This window comes from Oncorhynchus mykiss, chromosome 11 (genome assembly GCF_057628025.1).
Source record: "Oncorhynchus mykiss isolate SJ-2025 chromosome 11, ASM5762802v1, whole genome shotgun sequence".
NCBI lineage: Eukaryota > Metazoa > Chordata > Actinopteri > Salmoniformes > Salmonidae > Oncorhynchus > Oncorhynchus mykiss.
In genome coordinates this window covers 47,980,991-48,001,760 of record NC_143032.1, presented here as the reverse complement: position 1 = coordinate 48,001,760, position 20,770 = coordinate 47,980,991, and the positions used below count along the sequence as shown (strand labels likewise).

Genomic DNA, 20,770 nt, shown 5'->3' with positions numbered 1-20,770 from the left:
TTGGCCATAGTGGAGTTTGGAGTGTGACTGTTTGAGGTTGTGGACAGGTGTCTTTTATACTGATAACAAGTTCAAACAGGTGCCATTAATACAGGTAACGAGTGGAGGACAGAGAAGCCTCTTAAAGAAGAAGTTACAGGTCTTTGAGAGCCAGAAATCTTGCTTGTTTGTAGGTGACCAAATACTTATTTTCCACCAGAATTTGCAAATAAATTCATTACAATGTGATTTTCTGGATTTTTTTTCTCATTTTGTCTGTCATAGTTGAAGTGTACCTATGATGAAAATTACAGGCCTCTCTCATCTTTTTAAGTGGGTGAACTTGCACAATTGGTGGCTGATTAAATACTTTTTTGCCCCACTGTATACCGTAGGTCTAGTGAAAGGTCTGTAGTCCCTAGGCTCTATAGGCTATAGTCAATAAACTGAAGAAAGAGGTTTCAGTTTTTTTCCATTGTGAAAATTAATGTAGAAATGGAAATCATTGAAATTCTAGCAATGGCATGTAGCCTATCCGGAAACAGTGGAATGACCATCCTGCTGACCAAGAAGGGGCTTATGAGCTTTTCTGGTCACTTGACTTCACAAACAATGAGGTCTTTATAATCAAAAAGGAAAATTGCCACACTGATGACCATAAAATAGGTCAAATCCAATAACTCAATATACCTCTTCTTCGTTTTCGTGCATGGTTTTCAAATAAGACCTGGGCTATACCTTTGAAATTGCACCTTTCATAGGCCTACTGATAGCACAGAGTAACCTAAAGGAATGCTGTCAAGAGTTCATTAAACACCTTCATACAAGTGATAATAACACAGCCTAGGCTACAATGGAATCATCACACCTACAACTAGTATGGGTGTGACCAGACCATAAATAGCCCAGGTTTAATCCATAAGTAGGCTGCAGTTGCTTTACTTGAATAAATAGTGCCTTTTTATTTGTTGGGCTCAATGAACGAAATTCAAAATGGATAGCAATGAAGTGTCTGCAGATTTAAAGAAAGAGGTAGGCCTTTTATTCATGTGAAAGGTAAAAATAGCCTACTGCTTGATGAAGATATCCGCACAAAATGTATTATCTGTAACCGATGTGTGATAGAGAAATGTGTTTCATGGCATATTTAATAGTTACTGTGTCTAAAGAGTGCAGAGTTTCCCACTCGTAAAAAAGAGAGAAGTCTGTAATGCAATGTTATGCTCCGATGAGGAGACACTGGGTCATCCAAGGAACAACTGATCAATTGTATTATCCTCACCATATTTATGGCGCAGCCCGACCACATCCTCGAAAGGCACTCCACTTGAGGATGAGTGGTCTACATTAGCCTAGGAGAGAGCAACTTTTGCACTTTGCCTTTGGCTAGACAGAAAAACCTGTGTACAATCTGAAGTTGGACATACTGTAAGATAAAACAAAAAGCAGGACTCAAAATGACTAAAGGAGATACGGAATATCAATTTTTGCTTGAAGGCAGCAAAGAAACAAAAAAGAAAATTAAGGTATGCATAATAATTATAATAATAATAATAATAATAATAATAATAATAATAATAATAATAATAATGAAGAAGAAGAAGTGTTATTGCTATATTAGTAATAATAACAACCGTGATAACACATGTATTGTCATTATTATTATTGGTGTTGTTGTTATTATTATTATCATTAGTGTGAATTATAAGTTATATTTAATCAATGCTAAATAATAAATACATGTATTATACTGCATATCTTGTTTTAAACTAACTAAGCCCACTGTTTTTGGTGTCCTTCACCTGCAAACAGGGACTCCAATTATTACAAAGTTATTTAAAGAAACCAATAGCCTATTTCATTGTCTACACTTGGCTATTGTAATTATTAACCTAAGCTAAAAATATATTTGATATGTATTTGTGCCTCATTTGAACGTCTAACAGCTATCTAATAGCAAAATATGACCGTGATTGGGCTACACCCGTGAGAGTTATCCTTTTTCTGTTCAATGCTGAAAGTTGAAAAGTACAGCACAGAATCTGAACGTACCATCTGATGCTAAACCACCAATTATGTGTGTTATTGGTTTCAGCGTCCGAACAAATCCCTTCTACTGGCAGTTTGTGCAGCTTGCATTGGAGGAACCTTTCAATATGGTTATAATATTTCAGTCATCAATGCCCCCACCAAGGTAAGACATTATGGTCAATATGTGTCTACTTAAAAAAAAAGGGGGGGGGGGGGGGGGGTCTGAAGTTGCTACATCCATTTTGGGACTTAATTAAGGATATGGACCTACTTATTCCTTAAGAATGTAACTTGTAAATGCCCCTTAGTTCAACTGCTGTACCCCGTCACAACCCAAAATGTGAGATTATTTTATTCCAATGTTTGTAGACAAAGTACATGTAAACACTGTATAGCCTTAAAACATGGTTTAAACTATCATTTGTATGTCGTTGATGGTCAGCCGTTGCATCAATAGCTCTGTCTATGAATTTGAGCTTGGTTACATTTATCCAGACCCCTCCCTCAGCTTTTTACTGAAACAGTGGAGGGTTATTACATTTTGTCATTGTTTCAACCGCAGATTGCTCCTTTAAGTTTAATATACCTAGATGGCTAAATAGAACATGTTTTGGTGTTATTGAATTCATGAGAAGATGATACTGACATCGGATAATCATTTGTAGTCTGTCCTCATTAAACCATGTCTGTGTGTTCAGAAATCAGTCCGTCTAAGCAGTCACACACAGCCCTGGAGGCTCCATGTAAATCTTAGGGCACATTTACAAGGGAATCATGACAACAGCAAAAAATAACACTTACGAGCATGTAACATGGAACCCTTTTGAGTAAAAAGAGATTAATTCTACCATGCCATTTCAGTATTGTGCAATTGCTGTGTGTTGGTACATTTCTCACACACATTCAGAGGTATAATACGTTCTTAAGTTATGCAAATTACGATTCCATTTCAGCTGTGAGCAGTGCATCTGCTTTTCAAGGCTATGTTGAGTTAGGGGTGCTTTTTTCCCAGTCTGTGCAGAATTTCATCAACCAAACCTGGCTGGAGCGCTATGATGAGGACATCTCAGAGCAATACCTCACTCTCCTGTGGTCCAACATCGTGTCCATTTTCACAATAGGAGGATTCATTGGAGCAACTATAGGTGGAACACTGGCCATTCGATTTGGGAGGTATAAAGAAGTGTTTTGTTAATAATGGCTTGAATCCTCATTTGGATATTTGTGTTTACACATAGGCTATTACTGTTTTGGCAATAGCCATTAGACTGCATGCATTCTTTCCCGCCAAACAAGGCACTTTCAATACAAGTTTAATTAACGGCAATTATTCTGTGTCAAAGAAAGGGGACACTAATGATGAACAACGCATTTGCCTTACTGGCTGCTCTGTTGATGGGCCTGAGCTACCCCACTGGATTATTTGAACTGCTCATCGTTGGACGATTTTTCACAGGAGTAAATGCGGGTAAATATGTTAGTGCGTTAGTCAAGGGAAGTGTTGACATCAGTAGTTTGCAGTCTTTATTTCTTAGCTGGATGTGTTGAAAAATGTATATTTATTGAAGGTTTTGTCTTGTCTGTAAGTTAATGTGCCACACTTTGTTCTAATAATATGCTGATTGCCAGGTATCGGCATATGCGTTCAGCCACTGTATCTGGGGGAAATCGCCCCAAGGGCACTTCGTGGTGCCATGGCAATGGGGACTTCTATTTTCATCACCGGGGGCATCCTTACTGGACAGGTGATTGGGCTTAAGTAAGTTTAGATCATCCTGGACTATTGCCTACTAACTTCCAGAGTACTTTGAAATGAAGACTGCGCATAACGTCTTGTGTAGGTTCCTATAATGAGTGTCTATGATCCTGCAGGGAGCTCCTCGGTAAAGAAGAACACTGGCCCATCCTGCTCTGCACCACCTGTATCCCAGCGTTCCTGCAGCTCCTCATACTGCCCTGGTTCCCAGAGAGCCCTCGCTACCTGTTGATCGACAGAGGGGATGACGTTGGATGTAGAAAAGGTATGTTCCAATCACATGTCAAAATATCTACCATAATATCTACCACATAAGGACTGACAACAGTCATCGTGCTGAAAACTATTGGGACAGAAAACAGTTGTTTTAGCGAAAAAGCAGGATCCAAGTCTGCAAACCTAAATTGTAACGTAACCTACGATCATTCATCTAAAAAAAGAGAGCCGACCTGTGTCACTCCATACCTGAACATTGATTTGACATGATGGAAAGTTTGGAGGGGGTGATGATTCTTCCTTTATCTGAGATTAGAAGGGACGGGAAACATAAATTATACAAATCTTTCCCCTTGAGAGACATACTGGGTCAAGCACATGACTGCAGTGCATACTGTAACAGCAAGTTACACTGCGAATAGGCAATGTCTCTCATTAGTCACACAATCCTTGCTAATCAAATAAATACCTCTGTGTATCCCACTGTGTCTGTCTGCTTTGGTTTTGTTACGCTGGCTGGGTGGATTCCTGTTATGAGTGTGAGGGATAATAAATGAAGCGTGGAGTGGAAAGAGACCATGTGAGCTGTGTCTTGTGTTTCCTGTGGACAGCGATGAAGCAACTCCACGGCACGGATAACTTTGATCGCGAGCGGGAGGACATGGAGAGGGAGAGGGTCAACGCCATTGGCATTAAACCCAAGAAGCCGTGGCAGCTGTTCATGGACCGCAGCCTCCGCTGGCAAGTCCTCACCATCATCCTGCTCAACGCTGCCCAGCAGCTCAACGGCATCAACGCTGTATGTTAGCAACAGACCACATTTCCACACATGACCCTATGTCCCCTCGGGGGTGCAACGTTTATCAGTATGAACTCAAATCAGAAGAAGTTGGTTTAAATGTACAATATTCCATTCACAGAATTCTCATGTTAAATTAATATACCTGCAGGACATACAGATTGTTATAGGGCATACACGGTGGCGGATCTAGCTTGTATGGCTCCCTGGGCGACCCCCCCCCCCCCCTCTTTTATTCTCTGTTCTGAACGTACTAGACGACCAGTTCTTTTAGCCTTTAGCCGTACCCTTATCCTACTCCTCCTCTGTTCCTTGGGTGATGTGTAGGTTAACACTTCCATTCCCCAGGCGCTCTCATTTCTTGACTTCTGTAACCGTAAAAGCCTTGGTTTCATGCATGTTAACATTAGAAGCCTCCTCCCTAAGTTTGTTTTATTCACTGCCCTAGCACACTCTGCCAACCCGGATGTCCTAGCCGTGTCTGAATCTTGGATTAGGAAGACCACCAAAAACCTTTCCATCCCTAACTATAACATTTTCTGACAAGATAGAACTGCCAAAGGGGGCGAGTTCTGTCTTACTATCCAGGTCAGTGCCCAAACAATTTGAGCTTCTACTTTTAAAAGTCCACCTCTCCAGAAACAAGTCTCTTACCGTTGCCGCTTGCTATAGACCACCTGCCCCCAGCTGTGCCCTGGACACCATATGTGAATTGATTGCCCCCCATCTATCTTCAGAGCTCGTGCTGTTAGGTGACCTAAACTAGGACATGCTTAACACTCCGGCCATCCTACAATCTAAGCTTGATGCTCTCAATCTCACACAAATGATCAATGAACCCACCAGGTACAACCCCAAATCTGTAAACACGGGCACCCTCATAGATATCATCCTAACCAACCTGCCCTCCAAATACACCTCTGCTGTCTTCAACCAGGATCTCAGCGATCACTGCCTCATTGCCTGCGTCCGTAATGGGTCTGCGGTCAAGCAACTACCCCTCACCACTGTCAAACGCTCCCTAAAACACTTCATCGAGCAGGCCTTTCTAATCGACCTGACCCGGGTATCCTGGAAGGATATAGACCTCATTCCGTCAGTAGAGGATGCCTGGTTATTATTTAAAAGTGCTTTCCTCACCATCTTAAATAAGCATGCCCCATTCAAAAAATGTAGAACCAGGAACAGATATAGCCCTTGTTTCACTCCAGACCTGACTGCCCTCGACCAGCACAAAAACATCCTGTGGCGTACTGCAGTAGCATCGAATAGCCCCGCGATATGCAACGTTTCAGGGAAGTTAGGAACCAATATACACAGGCAGTTAGGAAAGCAAAGGCTAGCTTTATCAAACAGAAATTTGCATCCTGTAGCACTAACTCCAAAAATGTATGGGACACTGTAAAGTCCATGGAGAATAAGAGCACCTCCTCCCAGCTGCCCACTGCACTGAGGCTAGGAAACATTGTCACCAACGATAAATCCGCGATAATTGAGAATTTCAATAAGCATTTTTACACGGCTGGCCATGCTTTCCACCTGGCTACCCCTACCCCGGTCAACAGCCCTGCACCACTCACTGCAACTTGCCCAAGCCTCCCCCATTTCTCCTTCACCCAAAACCAGAAAACTGATGTTCTGATAGAGCTGCAAAATCTGGACCCCTACAAATCAAATCAAATCAAATGTATTTGTCACATACACATGGTTAGCAGATGTTAATGCGAGTGTAGCGAAATGCTTGTGCTTCTAGTTCCGACAATGCAGTAATAACCAACGAGTAATCTAACTAACAATTCCAAAACTACTACCTTATACACACAAGTGTAAAGGGATAAAGAATATGTACAATGAGTGATGGTACAGAGCGGCATAGGCAAGATGCAGTAGATGGTATCGAGTACAGTATATACATATGAGATGAGTATGTAAACAAAGTGGCATAGTTTAAAGTGGCTAGTGACACATGTATTACATAAAGATGCAGTAGATGATATAGAGTACAGTATATACGTATACATATGAGATGAATAATGTAGGGTATGTAAACATTATATTAAGTAGCATTATTTAAAGTGGCTAGTGATATATTTTACATAAATTCCCATCCATTCCCATTATTAAAGTGGCTGGAGTTGAGTCGGTGTGTTGGCAGCAGCCACTCAATGTTAGTGGTGGCTGTTTAACAGTCTGATGGCCTTGAGATAGAAGCTGTTTTTCAGTCTCTCGGTCCCAGCTTTGATGCACCTGTACTGACCTCGCCTTCTGGATGATCGCGGGGTGAACAGGCAGTGGCTCGGGTGGTTGATGTCCTTGATGATCTTTATGGCCTTCCTGTGACATCGGGTGGTGTAGGTGTCCTGGAGGGCAGGCAGTTTGCCCCCGGTGATGCGTTGTGCAGACCTCACTACCCTCTGGAGAGCCTTACGGTTGTGGGCGGGGCAGTTGCCGTACCAGGCGGTGATACAGCCCGACAGGATGCTCTCGATTGTGCATCTGTAGAAGTTTGTGAGTGCTTTTGGTGACAAGCCAAATTTCTTCAGCCTCCTGAGGTTGTGGGTGAACCAATTCAGTTTGTCTGTGATGTGTACACCGAGGAACTTAAAACTTACTACCCTCTCCACTACTGTCCCATCGATGTGGATAGGGGGGTGTTCCCTCTGCTGTTTCCTGAAGTCCACAATAATCTCCTTAGTTTTGTTGACGTTGAGTGTGAGGTTATTTTCCTGACACCACACTCCGAGGGCCCTCACCTCCTCCCTGTAGGCCGTCTCGTCGTTGTTGGTAATCAAGCCTACCACTGTTGTGTCGTCCGCAAACTTGATGATTGAGTTGGAGGCGTGCGTGGCCACGCAGTTGTGGGTGAACAGGGAGTACAGGAGAGGGCTCAGAACGCACCCTTGTGGGGCCCCAGTGTTGAGGATCAGCGGGGTGGAGATGTTGTTACCTATCCTCACCACCTGGGGGCGGCCCGTCAGGAAGTCCAGTACCCAGTTGCACAGGGCGGGGTCGAGACCCAGGGTCTCGAGCTTGATGACGAGTTTGGAGGGTACTATGGTGTTAAATGCTGAGCTGTAGATGAACAGAATTCTCACATAGGTATTCCTCTTGTCCAGATGGGTTAGGGCAGTGTGCAGTGTGGTTGAGATTGCATCGTCTGTGGACCTATTTGGGCGGTAAGCAAATTGGAGTGGGTCTAGGGTGTCAGGTAGGGTGGAGGTGATATGGTCCTTGACTAGTCTCTCAAAGCACTTCATGATGACGGAAGTTAGTGCTACTGGCGGTAGTCGTTTAGTTCAGTTACCTTAGATTTCTTGGGAACAGGAACAATGGTGGCCCTCTTGAAGCATGTGGGAACAGCAGACTGGGATAAGGATTGATTGAATATGTCCGTAAACACACCAGCCAGCTGGTCTGCGCATGCTCTGAGGGCGCGGCTGAGGATGCCGTCTGGGCCTGCAGCCTTGCGAGGGTTAACACGTTTAAATGTTTTACTCACCTCGGCTGCAGTGAAGGAGAGTCCGCATGTTTTCGTTGCGGGCCGTGTCAGTGGCACTGTATTGTCCTCAAAGTGGGCAAAAAAGGGATTTAGTCTGCCTGGGAGCAAGGCATCCTGGTCCGTGACTGGGCTGGTTTTCTTTTTGTAATCCGTGATTGACTGTAGACCCTGCCACATACCTCTTGTGTCTGAGCCGTTGAATTGCGATTCTACTTTGTCTCTATACTGACACTTAGCTTGTTTGATTGCCTTGCGGAGGGAATAGCTACACTGTTTGTATTCGGTCATGTTTCCGGTCACCTTGCCCTGATTAAAAGCAGTGGTTCGCGCTTTCAGTTTCAAGCGAATGCTGCCATCAATCCACGGTTTCTGGTTTGGGAATGTTTTAATCGCTGCTATGGGAACGACATCTTCAACGCACGTTCTAATGACCTCGCTCACCGAATCAGCGTATTCGTCAATGTTGTTGTTTGACGCAATACGAAACATATCCCAGTCCACGTGATGGAAGCAGTCTTGGAGCGTGGAATCAGATTGGTCGGACCAGCGTTGAACAGACCTCAGTGCGGGAGCTTCTTGTTTTAGCTTCTGGCTGCAGGCAGGGAGCAACAAAATGGAGTCGTGGTCAGCTTTTCCGAAAGGAGGGCGGGGGAGGGCCTTATATGCGTCGCGGAAGTTAGAATAGCAATGATCCAAGGTTTTACCAGCCCTGGTTGCGCAATCAATATGCTGATACAATTTATGGAGTCTTGTTTTCAGATTAGCCTTGTTAAAATCCCCAGCTACAATGAATGCAGCCTCAGGATATGTGGATTCCAGTTTGCAAAGAGTCAAATAAAGTTAGTTCAGAGCCATGGATGTGTCTGCTTGGGGGGGAATATTTATCGATTATAATCGAAGAGAATTCCCTTGGCAGATAATGCGGTCGACATTTGATTGTGAGGATTTCTAAATCAGGTGAACAGAAGGACTTGAGTTCCTGTATGTTGTTGTGACCACACCATGTCTCGTTAACCATAAAGCATACGCCCCCGCCCCTCTTCTTACCAGAAAGATGTTTGTTTCTGTCGGCGCGATGCGTTGGGAAACCAGCTGGCTGCACCGACTCCGATAGCGTCTCTCGAGTGAGCCATGTTTCCGTGAAGCAAAGAACGTTACAGTCTCTGATGTCCCTCCGGAATTCTACCCTTGCTCGGATTTCATCAACCTTGTTGTCAAGAGACTGGACATTGGCGAGAAGTATGCTAGGGAGTGTTGCGCGATGTGCCCGTCTCCGGAGTCTGACCAGAAGACCGCTTCGTTTCCCTCTTTTACGAAGTCGTTGTTTTGGGTCGCCGGCTGGGATCAATTCCGTTGTCCTAGGTGAAAGGCAGAACACAGGATCCGCTTTGGGAAAGTTCTATTCTTGGTCGTACTGATGGTGAGTTGACGCTGCTCTTATATTCAGTAAGGGCTAGACAAGCTGAAATGGTTGTAATCCCTATTACTAGCTTGTTCAACCTATCGTCCGAGATCCCCAAAGATTGGAAAGCTGCCGCGGTCATCCCCCTCTACAAAGGGGGAGACCCTCTTGACCCAAACTGCTACAGACCTATATCTATCCTACCCTGCCTTTCTAAGTTCTTCGAAAGCAGACAGTTCACCGACCATTTAGAATCCCACCGTACCTTCTCCACTATGCAATCTGGTTTCCGAGCTGGTCATGGGTTCACCTCAAGCCACGCTCAAGGTCCTAAACGATATCATAACCACCAAGACACAATACTGTGCAGCTCTATTCATCGACCTGGCCAAGGCTTTCGTCTCTGTTAATCACCACATTCTTATCAACAGCCTTGGTTTCTCAAATGACTGCCTCGCCTGGTTCACCAACTACTTCTCTGACAGAGTTCAGTGTGTCAAATCGGAGGGCCTGTTGTCCGGACCTCTGGCAGGCTCTATGGGGGTGCCACAGGGTTCAATTCTCAGGCCAACTTTTTTCTCTGTATACATCAATGATGTTGCTCTCGCTGCTGGTGATTCTCTGATCCACCTCTACGCAGACGACACCACTCTGTATACTTCTGGCCCTTCTTTGGACATTGTGTTAACTAACCTCCAGACAAGCTTCAATGCCATACAACTCTCCTTCCGTGGCCTCCAACTGCTCTTAAATGCAAGCAAAACTAAATGCATGCTCTTCAACTGATCGCTGCCCACACCTACCCAGCCATCCAGCATCACTACTCTGGACGGTTCTGACTTAGAATATGTAGACAACTACAAATACCTAGGTGTCTGGTTAGACTGTAAACTCTCCTTCCAGACTCACATTAAGCATCTCCAATCCAAAATTAAATCTAGAATCAGCTTCTATTTCGCAACAAAGCATCCTTCACTCATGCTGCCAAACATACCCTAGTAAAACTGACTATCCTACCGATCCTTGACTTCGGCAATGTCATTTACAAAATAGCCTCCAACACTCTACTCAGTAAATTGGATGCAGTCTATCACAGTGCCATCCGTATTGTCACCAAAGCCCCATATACTACCCACCACTGCGACCTGTATGCTCTGGTTTGCTGGCCCTTGCTTCATATCCGTCACCAAACCCACTGGCTCCAGGTCATCTATAAGTCGTTGCTAGGCAAAGCCCTGTCTTATCTCAGCTCACTGGTCACCATAGCAGAACCCAACCGCAGCACGCGCTCCAGCAGGTATAATTCCCTGGTCACCCCCAAAGCCAATTCCTCCTTTGGACGCCTTTCCTTCCAGTTCTCTGCTGCCAATGACTGGAACGAACTTCAAAAATCACTGAAGCTGGAGATATATCTCCCTCTCTAGCTTTAAGCACCAGCTGTCAGAGCAGCTCACAGATCACTGCACCTGTACATAGCCAATCCAACTAGCCTATCCATCACCATAGTGCTTCTACACCTGCATTGCTTGCTGTTTGGGGTTTTAGGCTGGGTTTCTGTACAGCACTTTGAGATATCAGCTGATGTAAGAAGGTCTATAAAATACATTTGATTTGATATTGTTATATATTTCATTTATTTTACTCCTTTGCGCCCCAGTACCGCTACTTGCACACTCATCTTCTGCACATCTATCACCCCAGTGTTTAATTTGCCATACTGTAATAATTTTGCCACTATGGCCTATTTATTGCCTCACTCATCTCATTTGCACACACTGTATATAGACTTTCTCTATTCTATTATTGACTGTATGTTTGTTTATTCCATGTGTAACTCTGTGTTGTTGTTTGTGTCGCGCTGCTTTGCTTTATCTTGGCCAGGTCACAGTTGTAAATGAGAACTTGTTCTCAACTAGCCTACCTGGTTAAATAAAGGTGAAATAAAATAAATAAATTAAATAAAAAAAGTTGGTTAGGACATCTACTTTGTGGTACCTTCAGATGTCACACAAAGTAGATTATGACACACAAAGTAGATTATTTCACTTAATTTTTTCACATCATTCACTCTATCACAATTCCAGTGGGTCAGAAGTTTACATACACTAAGTTGACTGTGACTTTAAACAGCTTGGAAAATTGCAGAAAATTATGTCATGGCTTTAGAAGCTTCTGATAGGCTAATTGACATCATTTGAGTCAATTGGAGGAGTATATGTGTATGTATTTCAAAGCCTACCTTCAAACTCAGTGCCTCTTTGCTTGAAATCATGGGAAAATCAAAAGAAATCAGCCAAGACCTCCGAAAAAATTGTAGACCTCTACAAGTCTGGTTCATCCTTGGGAGCAATTTCCAAACGCCTGAAGGTACCACGTTCATCTGTACAAACAATAGTACGCAAGTATAAACACCATTGGACCACGCAGCCGTCATACCGCTCAGGAAGGAGACACGTTCTGTCTCCTAGAGATGAACGTACTTTGGTGTGAAAAGTGCAAATCAATCCCAGAACAACAGCAAAGGACCTTGTGAAGATGCTGGAGGAAACAGGTACAAAAGTATCTATATCCACAGTAAAATTAGTCCTATATCGACATAACCTGAAAGGCCGCTCAGCAAGGAAGAAGCCACTGCTCCAAAACGGCCATAAAAAAACAGGCTATGGTTTGCAACTGCACATGGGGACAAAGATCATGATCTTTGGTGAAATGTCCTCTGGTCTGATGAAACAAAAATAGAACTGTTTGGCCATAATGATCATCGCTATGTTTGGAGGAAAAAGGGGGAGGCTTGCAAGCCGAAGAATACCATCCCAACCGTGAAGCACGGCGGTGGCAACATCATGTTGTGGTGGTGCTTTGCTGCAGGAGGGACTGGTGCACTTCACGAAATAGATGGCATCATGAGGAATGGAAAATGATGTGGATATATTGAAGAAACATCTCAAGACATCAGTCAGGAAGTTAAAGCTTGGTCGCAAATGGGTCTTCCAAATGGACAATGACCCCAAGCGTACTTCCAAAGTTGTGGCAAAATGGCTTAAGGACAACAAAGTCAAGGTATTGGAGTGGCCATCACAAAGCCCTGACCTCAATCCTATAGAAAATTTGTGGGCAGAACTGAAAAAGCGTGTGCGAGCAAGGAGGCCTATAAACCTGACTCAGTTACACCAGCTCTGTCAAGAGGAATGGGCCAAAAATCACCCAACTTATTGTGGGAAATTGTGGAAGGCCACCCGAAACATTTGACCCAAGTTAAACAATTTAAAGGCAATGCTACAAAATACTAATTAACTGTATGTAAACTTCTGACCCGCTGGGAATGTGATGAAAGACATAAAAGCTGAAATAAACCATTCTCTCTACTATTATTCTGACATTTCACATTCTTAATATAAAGTGGTGATCCTAACTGACCTAAGACAGGGAATTTTTACTAGGATTAAATGTCAGGAATTGTGAAAGACTGAGTTTAAATGTATTTGGCTAAGGTGTATGTAAACTTCCGACTTCAACTGTGATATGATATGTAATACACCAGGTATAGGCAACTGGCTGCCGCCCCCCTTTTGTAGGCTTGCGGATCAACTCCCCCCAACAAAATTTTACTTAGGGCCCCAAAAGGCTAGGGCTCGTTCTGACTGCATGATGAGTTCAGATTTGAGCTCACCCCCATCAAACTTGTCCATCCCTGTTATACACTATAGGGTATAATGTGAAGGACCGGGATTTCATTTTGTTTTCTATTACTCTCTCTCTTGCAGATTTATTTTTATACAGATTATGTGTTTGAGGAGGCCGGAATTCCAGATGTCAACATACCCTACGTAACTGTGGGCACAGGAGCCTGTGAATGCCTCACTGCCCTTACCTGTGTGAGTGTCAACTATTGGTCATAGTACATACAGTACCATTTAACAGTAGGTAGTTTTTCATAGTTTTTCTTTATTTTTACTATTTTCTACATTGTATTATAATAGTGAAGACATCAAAACTATGAAATAACACATATGGAATCATGTAGTAACCAAAAACGTGTTAAACAAATCAAAACATATTTGGGATTTTAGATTCTTCAAAGTAGCCACCTTTTGCCTTGATGACAGCTTTGCACACTCTTTGCATTCTCTCAACCAGCTTGATGAGGTATTCACCTGGAATGCTTTTCCAACAGTCTTGAAGGAGTTCCCACATGCTGAGCACTTGTTGGCTGCTTTTCATTCACTCTGCGGTCCAACTCATCCCAAACTATCTCAATTGGGTTGAGGTTGGGTGATTGTGGAGTCCAGGTCATCTGATGCAGCACTCCATCACTCTCCTTCTTGGCCAAATAGCCCTTACACAGCCTGGAGGTGTGTTTGGGTCATTGTCCTGTTGAAAAACAAATGATAGTCCAATTAAGTGCAAACCAGATTGGATGGTGTATCGCTGCAGAATGCTGTGGTAGCCTTGCTGGTTCTGTGTGCCTTGAATTCTAAATAAATCACAGACAGTATCACCAGCAAATTACCCCCACACCATCACACCTCCTCCTGCATGCTTCATGGTGGAAGCACACACACAGTTGGAACCAAAAATCTCAAATTTGGACTCAGACCAAAGGACAAATTTCCACCGGTCTAATGTCCATTGCTTGTGTTTCTTGGCCCGAGCAAGTCTCTTCTTCTTATTGGTGTCCTTTAGTAGTGGTTTCTTTGCAGCAAGTCAACCATGAAGGCCTGATTCACGCAGTCTCATCTGAACAGTTGATGTTGAGATGTGTCTGTTACTTGAACTCTGTGAAGCATTTATTTGGGCTGCAATTTCTGAGGCTGGTAACTCTACTGAACTTATCCTCTGGGTCTTCCTTTCCTGTGGTGGTCCTCATGAGAGCCAGTTTCATCATAGTGCTTGATGGTTTTTGTGACTGCACTTGAAGAAACTTTCAAAGGATTTGACATTTTTCAGATTGACTGACCTTCATGTCTTAAAGTAATGATGGACTGTTGTTTCTCTTTGCTTATTTGAGCTGTTCTTGCTACAATATGGACTTGGTCTGTTACCAAATAGGGTTATCTTCTGTATACCACCCCTACCTTGTCACAACTGAGTGGCTCAAACGCATTACTTAATTCACTTTTAAACAAGGCACACCTGTTAATTTAAATGCATTCCAGGTGACTACTTGTCACATATACTGTCCCTCATGCTCATGATGGCGCACACCTGTCACCATCGTTACACTCACCAGCGCGTCATCAGACTCACCTGGACTCCATCACCTCCTTGATTACCTTCCCTACATATGTCACTCCCTTTGGTTCCTTCCCCAGGTGTTATTATTTCAGTTTCATGTCTGTGTGCTCTTCGTGTTTCTTATTTTGTATTATGTTCCATTTATTAAATATTCACTCCCTGTAATTGCTTCGCGACTCTCAGCGCACTCGTTACACTAGCTGGTTGAGAGAATGTCAAGTGTGCAAAGCTGTCATCAAGGCAAAGGGTGGCTACTTTGAAGAGTTTCAAATATAAAATATATTTAGATTCATTTAACACTTTTTTTTGGGGTTATTACATGATGCCATGTGTTATTTCATAGTTTTGATGTCTTCACTACGATTCTACAATGTAGAAAATAGTCAAAATAAAGAAGAATCCTGGAATGAGTAGGTGTGTCAACTTTTGACTGGTACTGTATATTTCCAAGTATTTAGTAGCATGCATGGAGTCCATCGTAGAGCGGAAATGTCATACAACCCCATGCCTCTGCATGGATTTATGAGTCTTTTAGAATCTTCGTTAATGACTGATCGCTAATTTCATCATGTTATGCTGGTATGACAGTACTGTTCTCATTGAATGCTCTGCTATGATTTACGTTACTATTCATCGAGTGGACTAACATATTTAAGATGTGTTGACTACAGCTGTAGGATCTTAATCCTGCAGCAACAGGAAATGTGAATTATGTGGATTTATAATTCATGGACATTTTTGTAGGAGTTGATACATTTTTCGTAAGGGAAATCAAGTCTGAAATTTTAAAGTCGAAATTACAAACTTCAGAAGCCTTTAAAACCCTCAAATACACTACAGGTTTTAAATGTCCTGCATTAAAGGAAAATTATCTTGCAACAGGTTAATCAAATTAATATCCTACATCTGTAGGTTATTTTAACTCCGATCTTATATTTCTCCACGATCTTATTCTTCTGCTGGTATGCCATATGAGATGCTGTGTCTTTCAGGGCATGCTGATCGAAACTCTGGGACGAAAGGTGCTTATCATCGGAGGGTACACCCTAATGGCTTTCTGGTGCATTTGCTTCACTCTGACCCTCACCTTCCAAGTAAAGTATCTTTGATCTAACAATTCCATTTCAGTCTCTTATTAATCAGAATAAGAGACCCGTGTTGCACTTAAGTTATGGTTGATTAAACCAACCCTTAAAAAAGGCGCAATGTCGCCATTTGTATCTCAATATCAAATCATTTCTGGGTAACAAGCCCCAGTGCAGTCAAAAATGTGATTTTCCTGTGTTTTATATATATTTCCACACTATGAGGTTGGAATAATACAGTGACATTTGAAAAATGAGGATAATGAATGCCCTTTTGGTGTAAGAGTCGTTTGAAAAGACCTGAAATGTTAGGCTGTTTTGGTGGAATGGAGTTTAGGCCTGCCTGGTCACATCACCCGGCAGTAAATTAGTTAATAGACCAATAAAAAAGAAAGTTCAAAACCTCTCCGCCAATAACAGATAGTTTTCAGTTTTCCACTCCACACTCTCAGACAGTCCTAGCAAAATTATTGCTTTAGAAATTGCTCTATGCTAAGAAGCTATTTTTGTTTCTTTTTGACAATTGCAATTGAAAACAATCACAGTAAGGTACTTAATTGTTACCCATAAATGATTTGATATTGAGATAAAAATGGCTGCACTGTGCCTTTGGCTGGCCACTTTGAGAGCACTAGTTTTCTATGATCGAATTGTTGTCTTCTTTCGTTGAACGCAGGGAGCAGGCGTATGGATGCCTTATCTTAGCATGGGATGCGTCTTTGCTTTCATACTCAGCTTTGGCTTGGGGCCAGGTAACCGACAGAACTTACTTATCGCTCATTTATGCCAGTATTGCCAAACTTTGGGTGATCTGGCAACAATATTATTATCTGATTATAAATGTATTTGAAACTAACACTATACCTTCGCTTTGTCCTTGGAGGTGGGGTGACAAACATCTTGACCACCGAGTTATTCACACAAACCAGTCGGCCTGCCGCGTACATGATCGGAGGGTCCGTGAACTGGCTCAGCTTCTTCGTCATTGGCATGGTGTTTCCATTTATTGTGGTAGGTTCCAAGTGTTTGCATCCATGGTACTTAACCTTTAAATGAAGGAGTATGGTTAGTGTCGCAGCTGTCTAAGGCACTGCATCTCAGTGCAAGAGGCGTCACTACAGTCCCTGGTTCGAATCCAGGCTGTATCACACCCGGCCATGATTAGGAGTCCCATAGGGCGGCGCACAATTGGCCCAGCGTCATCCGGGTATGGCCAGGGTAGGCTGTCATTGTAAATAAGAATTTGTTCTTAACTGACTTGCCTAGTTAAATAAAGGTTAAATAAAAAAGACAAATACATTGTGTAACAGTAGGTTATACAATACTAGAGTAGTTTGATCCGTACTGTCGATTGATATAAAATTAGGAGAGATGGCTGTTTTGAGAGCTGGTTCTAGATGGGTTTGGTCTGCTCTTTTACCTCCACAGACTAAGTTGCAGCAGTACTGTTTCCTGGTGTTCTTGGTGATATCTGTCTTGGTGGCTGTATACATATTCCTGGTAGTCCCTGAGACCAAGAACAAAACCTTCCTGGAGATCCATACCGAGTTCCAGTCCGGAGATAAGAGGAAGGCTTCAAACGCAGATGACGGCCCAAGGACAACATTGTTGTCAACCCCTCTGTGAAACACAGCTCCCGTGTTTGCTGAAAGGACTTGTCAAACTTGTACCACATTACTTATTATTCAACAACTGGCAGTGCTATGAATATCTCATTGCCATATTGATACAAAGTTCCAGAATATGTGTTCTTCGTCAGGGATTGTGAAGTGTAGACATTATAGTAATTGGAACACAGGTAACAACAAAATGAACTAGGTACTGTTAAAGGGATACTCTGGGATGTTGGCAATGAGGCCGTTTATCTACTTCCCCAGAGTCAGATGAACTCGGGGGTACCATTTTTATGTGTCTGTGTGCAGTTTAACGGAAATTGCTAACTAGTGCTAGCGTAATTGCTAAAAAAACGTTAGCGCAATGACTTAAAGTCTATGGGTATCTGCTAGCAGATACCATAGACTTCCAGACATTATGCTAATCCAGAAATTATGCTAATCTGACTCTGGGGAAGTAGATAAAAGGTCTCAAAGCCAAAATCCTTAAGTATGCCTTTAATGTTGCTGATAAGTCCAGATCAATGATTTATATACAGTATGCATGAGATTTACATTTGACATTTTATTCATTTAGCGGACACTCTTATTCAGAGCGACTTACAGTTAGTGTATTTTCCTCAATAATGTAGCTATCAGCAAAGTCAGAGCTAGTAAGGGGGGAAAAAGTAGTGTAAGTATTTGTTCACAAAAGGCTGTTTTTGGGGGGGGAGGGGGGTGTCGGGGTGAGAGGGTCGGTGCTGTAGGATTATTTAAGATATTCTTCGAAGAGGTAGGGTTTTAGATGTTTTCTAACGATGGACAGAGACTGCTGTCATAGCTTCAGGGGGAAGCTGGTTCCACCTTTGGGGTGCCAGGACAGAGAAGAGTAGAATGGTCTTGTAGTGGATGCGAGCTTCGACTGGAAGCCAGGGGAGTCTGTGGAGGAGCAGGGTGACATGGAAGAACTTTGGAAGGTTGAACACCAGGCGGGCTGCAGCGTTCTGGATAAGTTGCAGGGGTTTGATGGCACAAGCAGGGAGCCAACCAACAGCTAGTTGCAGTAGTCCAGATGGGAGATGACAAGTGCCTGGATTAGGACCTGCACCACTTCCTGTGTGAAGTAGGGTCGTACTCTATGGCCGTTATAGAGCATGAATCTACAGGAGTGAGTCACTGCTTTGATGTTTGCAGAGAACGAAAGGGTGTTGTCCAGTGTCCCACCAAGGTTCTTTGCACTCTTGGAGGGAGTCAAGCGTGATGGAGAGGACTTGGAGCGGGCAGGCCATCCCCGGGAGGAAGAGCAGCTCCATCTTGTCGAGGTTGAGCTTGAGGTGGTGGGCCAACATCCAAGCTGAGATATCGGCCAGGCTTGCAGAGATGCGTGTCGCCACCTGGGTGTCATGAGAAGGAGAGTAGTAGCTCAGTGTCATCCGCATAGCAATGATAGAGAGACCATTTGCGGATATGACAGAGCCGAGTTACTTAGTTTATAGTGAGAAAAGGAAAGGGCCTAGAACCGAGCCCTTTGGACACCAGTCGTGAGTATGTGGTGAAAACACAGATCCTCTCCACGAGCGGGCAGGTTGTTGGGCGGTCCAGGGAGGAAAGAAAGCGGTCAAGGTGTAGGGTAGCTCTATATGTGTGGGACCATTGGACTCAATAGGCTGAGTAAATGAGGAGTGGATGTCGTCAACCTTCTTTTCAAAGTGGTTAACAAAGTCGTCCGCGGAGAGGGAGGAAGAAGGGGGAGGGGTGAAGGATTAAGGAGGGAGGAGAAGGTGGAAAGTAGTTTCCTAGTGTTAGAGGCAAAAGCTTGAAATTTAGAGTGATAGAAAGTGGCTTTAGCAGCGGGTACAGAGGAAGAGAAGGTAGAAAAGAGGGAATGAAAGGATGATAGGTCCTCCAGAAGTTTAATTTTCCTCCATTTCTGCTCAGCTGCCCACAGCCCTGTTCTATAAGCTCGCAATGAGTTACTCAGTTACTCATCCTCTCTTTCCTTCCTCGAATAACTCTGAAGATGAACTCGGCAGAACCATCTTAGTTTTGCGACGTGACCACCGCTGACACAACCATCGCTGTCACACCCGCCACTGACACGACTGCCGCTGAGGAAACAAATGGCTGATAGGGGACGCTGTTTTGAAGCCAACTCCATCTTGGCACTCCCCCACCATTGTATAAAATATTTTAGAGGCTATATGAATGCATTTATTAATGTCTACATTTGTTTTTTCCATGTTTATTCTATTAGGCCCAGTAGTCGAAAACGTGATTTTCCTGTGTTTTACATATTTTTCCACACTATGATGTTTGAATAATTCAGGGTAAAGAGGAAGGAAAATTCCATAACGGGTATAGATACAAATAAAATAAGTTACTACAGAAATTGAGGGATACATTTTATATTGAAAATACAGATGGAGATATATATTCCATGTGAATTAAAACAAGAAACCTAATATATTCCTTGTCAATTAAAACAAGAAACTGATGCACCCCATGCTCAGTCTGTGCTTCATGCTTGCTGCTATATATACAGACATTTGCAAAGCTGTGATCTCAACTGATATCTCACAAACTAATGGTCAATTTTCGTAAAAGTACATTCTGAGAATGAGCCCCGTCCTGTTCATGCATACCTATCGCACTGACAAAAGTCAACCTGCAAGTACGTCACAGCTAAAGATGGTAAAGTACAAGCTGAATGACTACCAGTCGGCGGGTACTTTCTGCCATGTGCCCGGAAACTCTCCCCTAGGTCGTTCCTGGAAAAACTTAGTTCTCATTTAAAAGCCTAGTAATCACGCCTTTGTAATATTCGCATGGCGTTATCACGTAAATTCATTATCTAGGTTAAAGTAAATATAACATTTTAACTGACGGTGTAAAACTTTAAGAATGTTGTTGTTTTTACAGCCATAATGTAAACTTTAAAAAACGGAGCATGAACTACAAACATTTACTTACAAAATAGATTTTAAGCGTTCTTTTATACTAGAACAAAATTCTTAAACCCTAAGCTAAAATGTAAAAAGAGGAAATCTGCCGCTCGACCATCCATTGATCACGCCCTGCACGACTTTTGTTTTGACTCAGTTGGTGACTATGTAGCCTACAGATTACCGTTCTCAAAGCAACAGAATATTGTGCTGGTAGCACGATCGCGGTTGTTT

At 43.0% G+C, this 20,770-nt stretch overlaps 1 protein-coding gene across 1 annotated transcript; it reads left to right on the top strand.

The window, feature by feature from the left end:
• Positions 1 to 946: 946 nt before the first annotated feature.
• LOC110535747 (solute carrier family 2, facilitated glucose transporter member 11-like) lies at positions 947 to 20,097 on the top strand. The gene is made up of 12 exons (XM_021620974.3): positions 947 to 1,505; positions 2,075 to 2,173; positions 3,023 to 3,183; positions 3,354 to 3,478; positions 3,640 to 3,769; positions 3,883 to 4,031; positions 4,594 to 4,781; positions 13,447 to 13,557; positions 15,910 to 16,011; positions 16,679 to 16,754; positions 16,886 to 17,013; positions 17,431 to 20,097. Exons 1-12 carry the CDS (start codon positions 1,437 to 1,439, stop codon positions 17,626 to 17,628), a joined length of 1,536 nt encoding a protein of 511 aa, XP_021476649.1. The 5' UTR covers positions 947 to 1,436; the 3' UTR covers positions 17,629 to 20,097.
• The last annotated feature ends 673 nt before the right edge of the window (positions 20,098 to 20,770 follow it).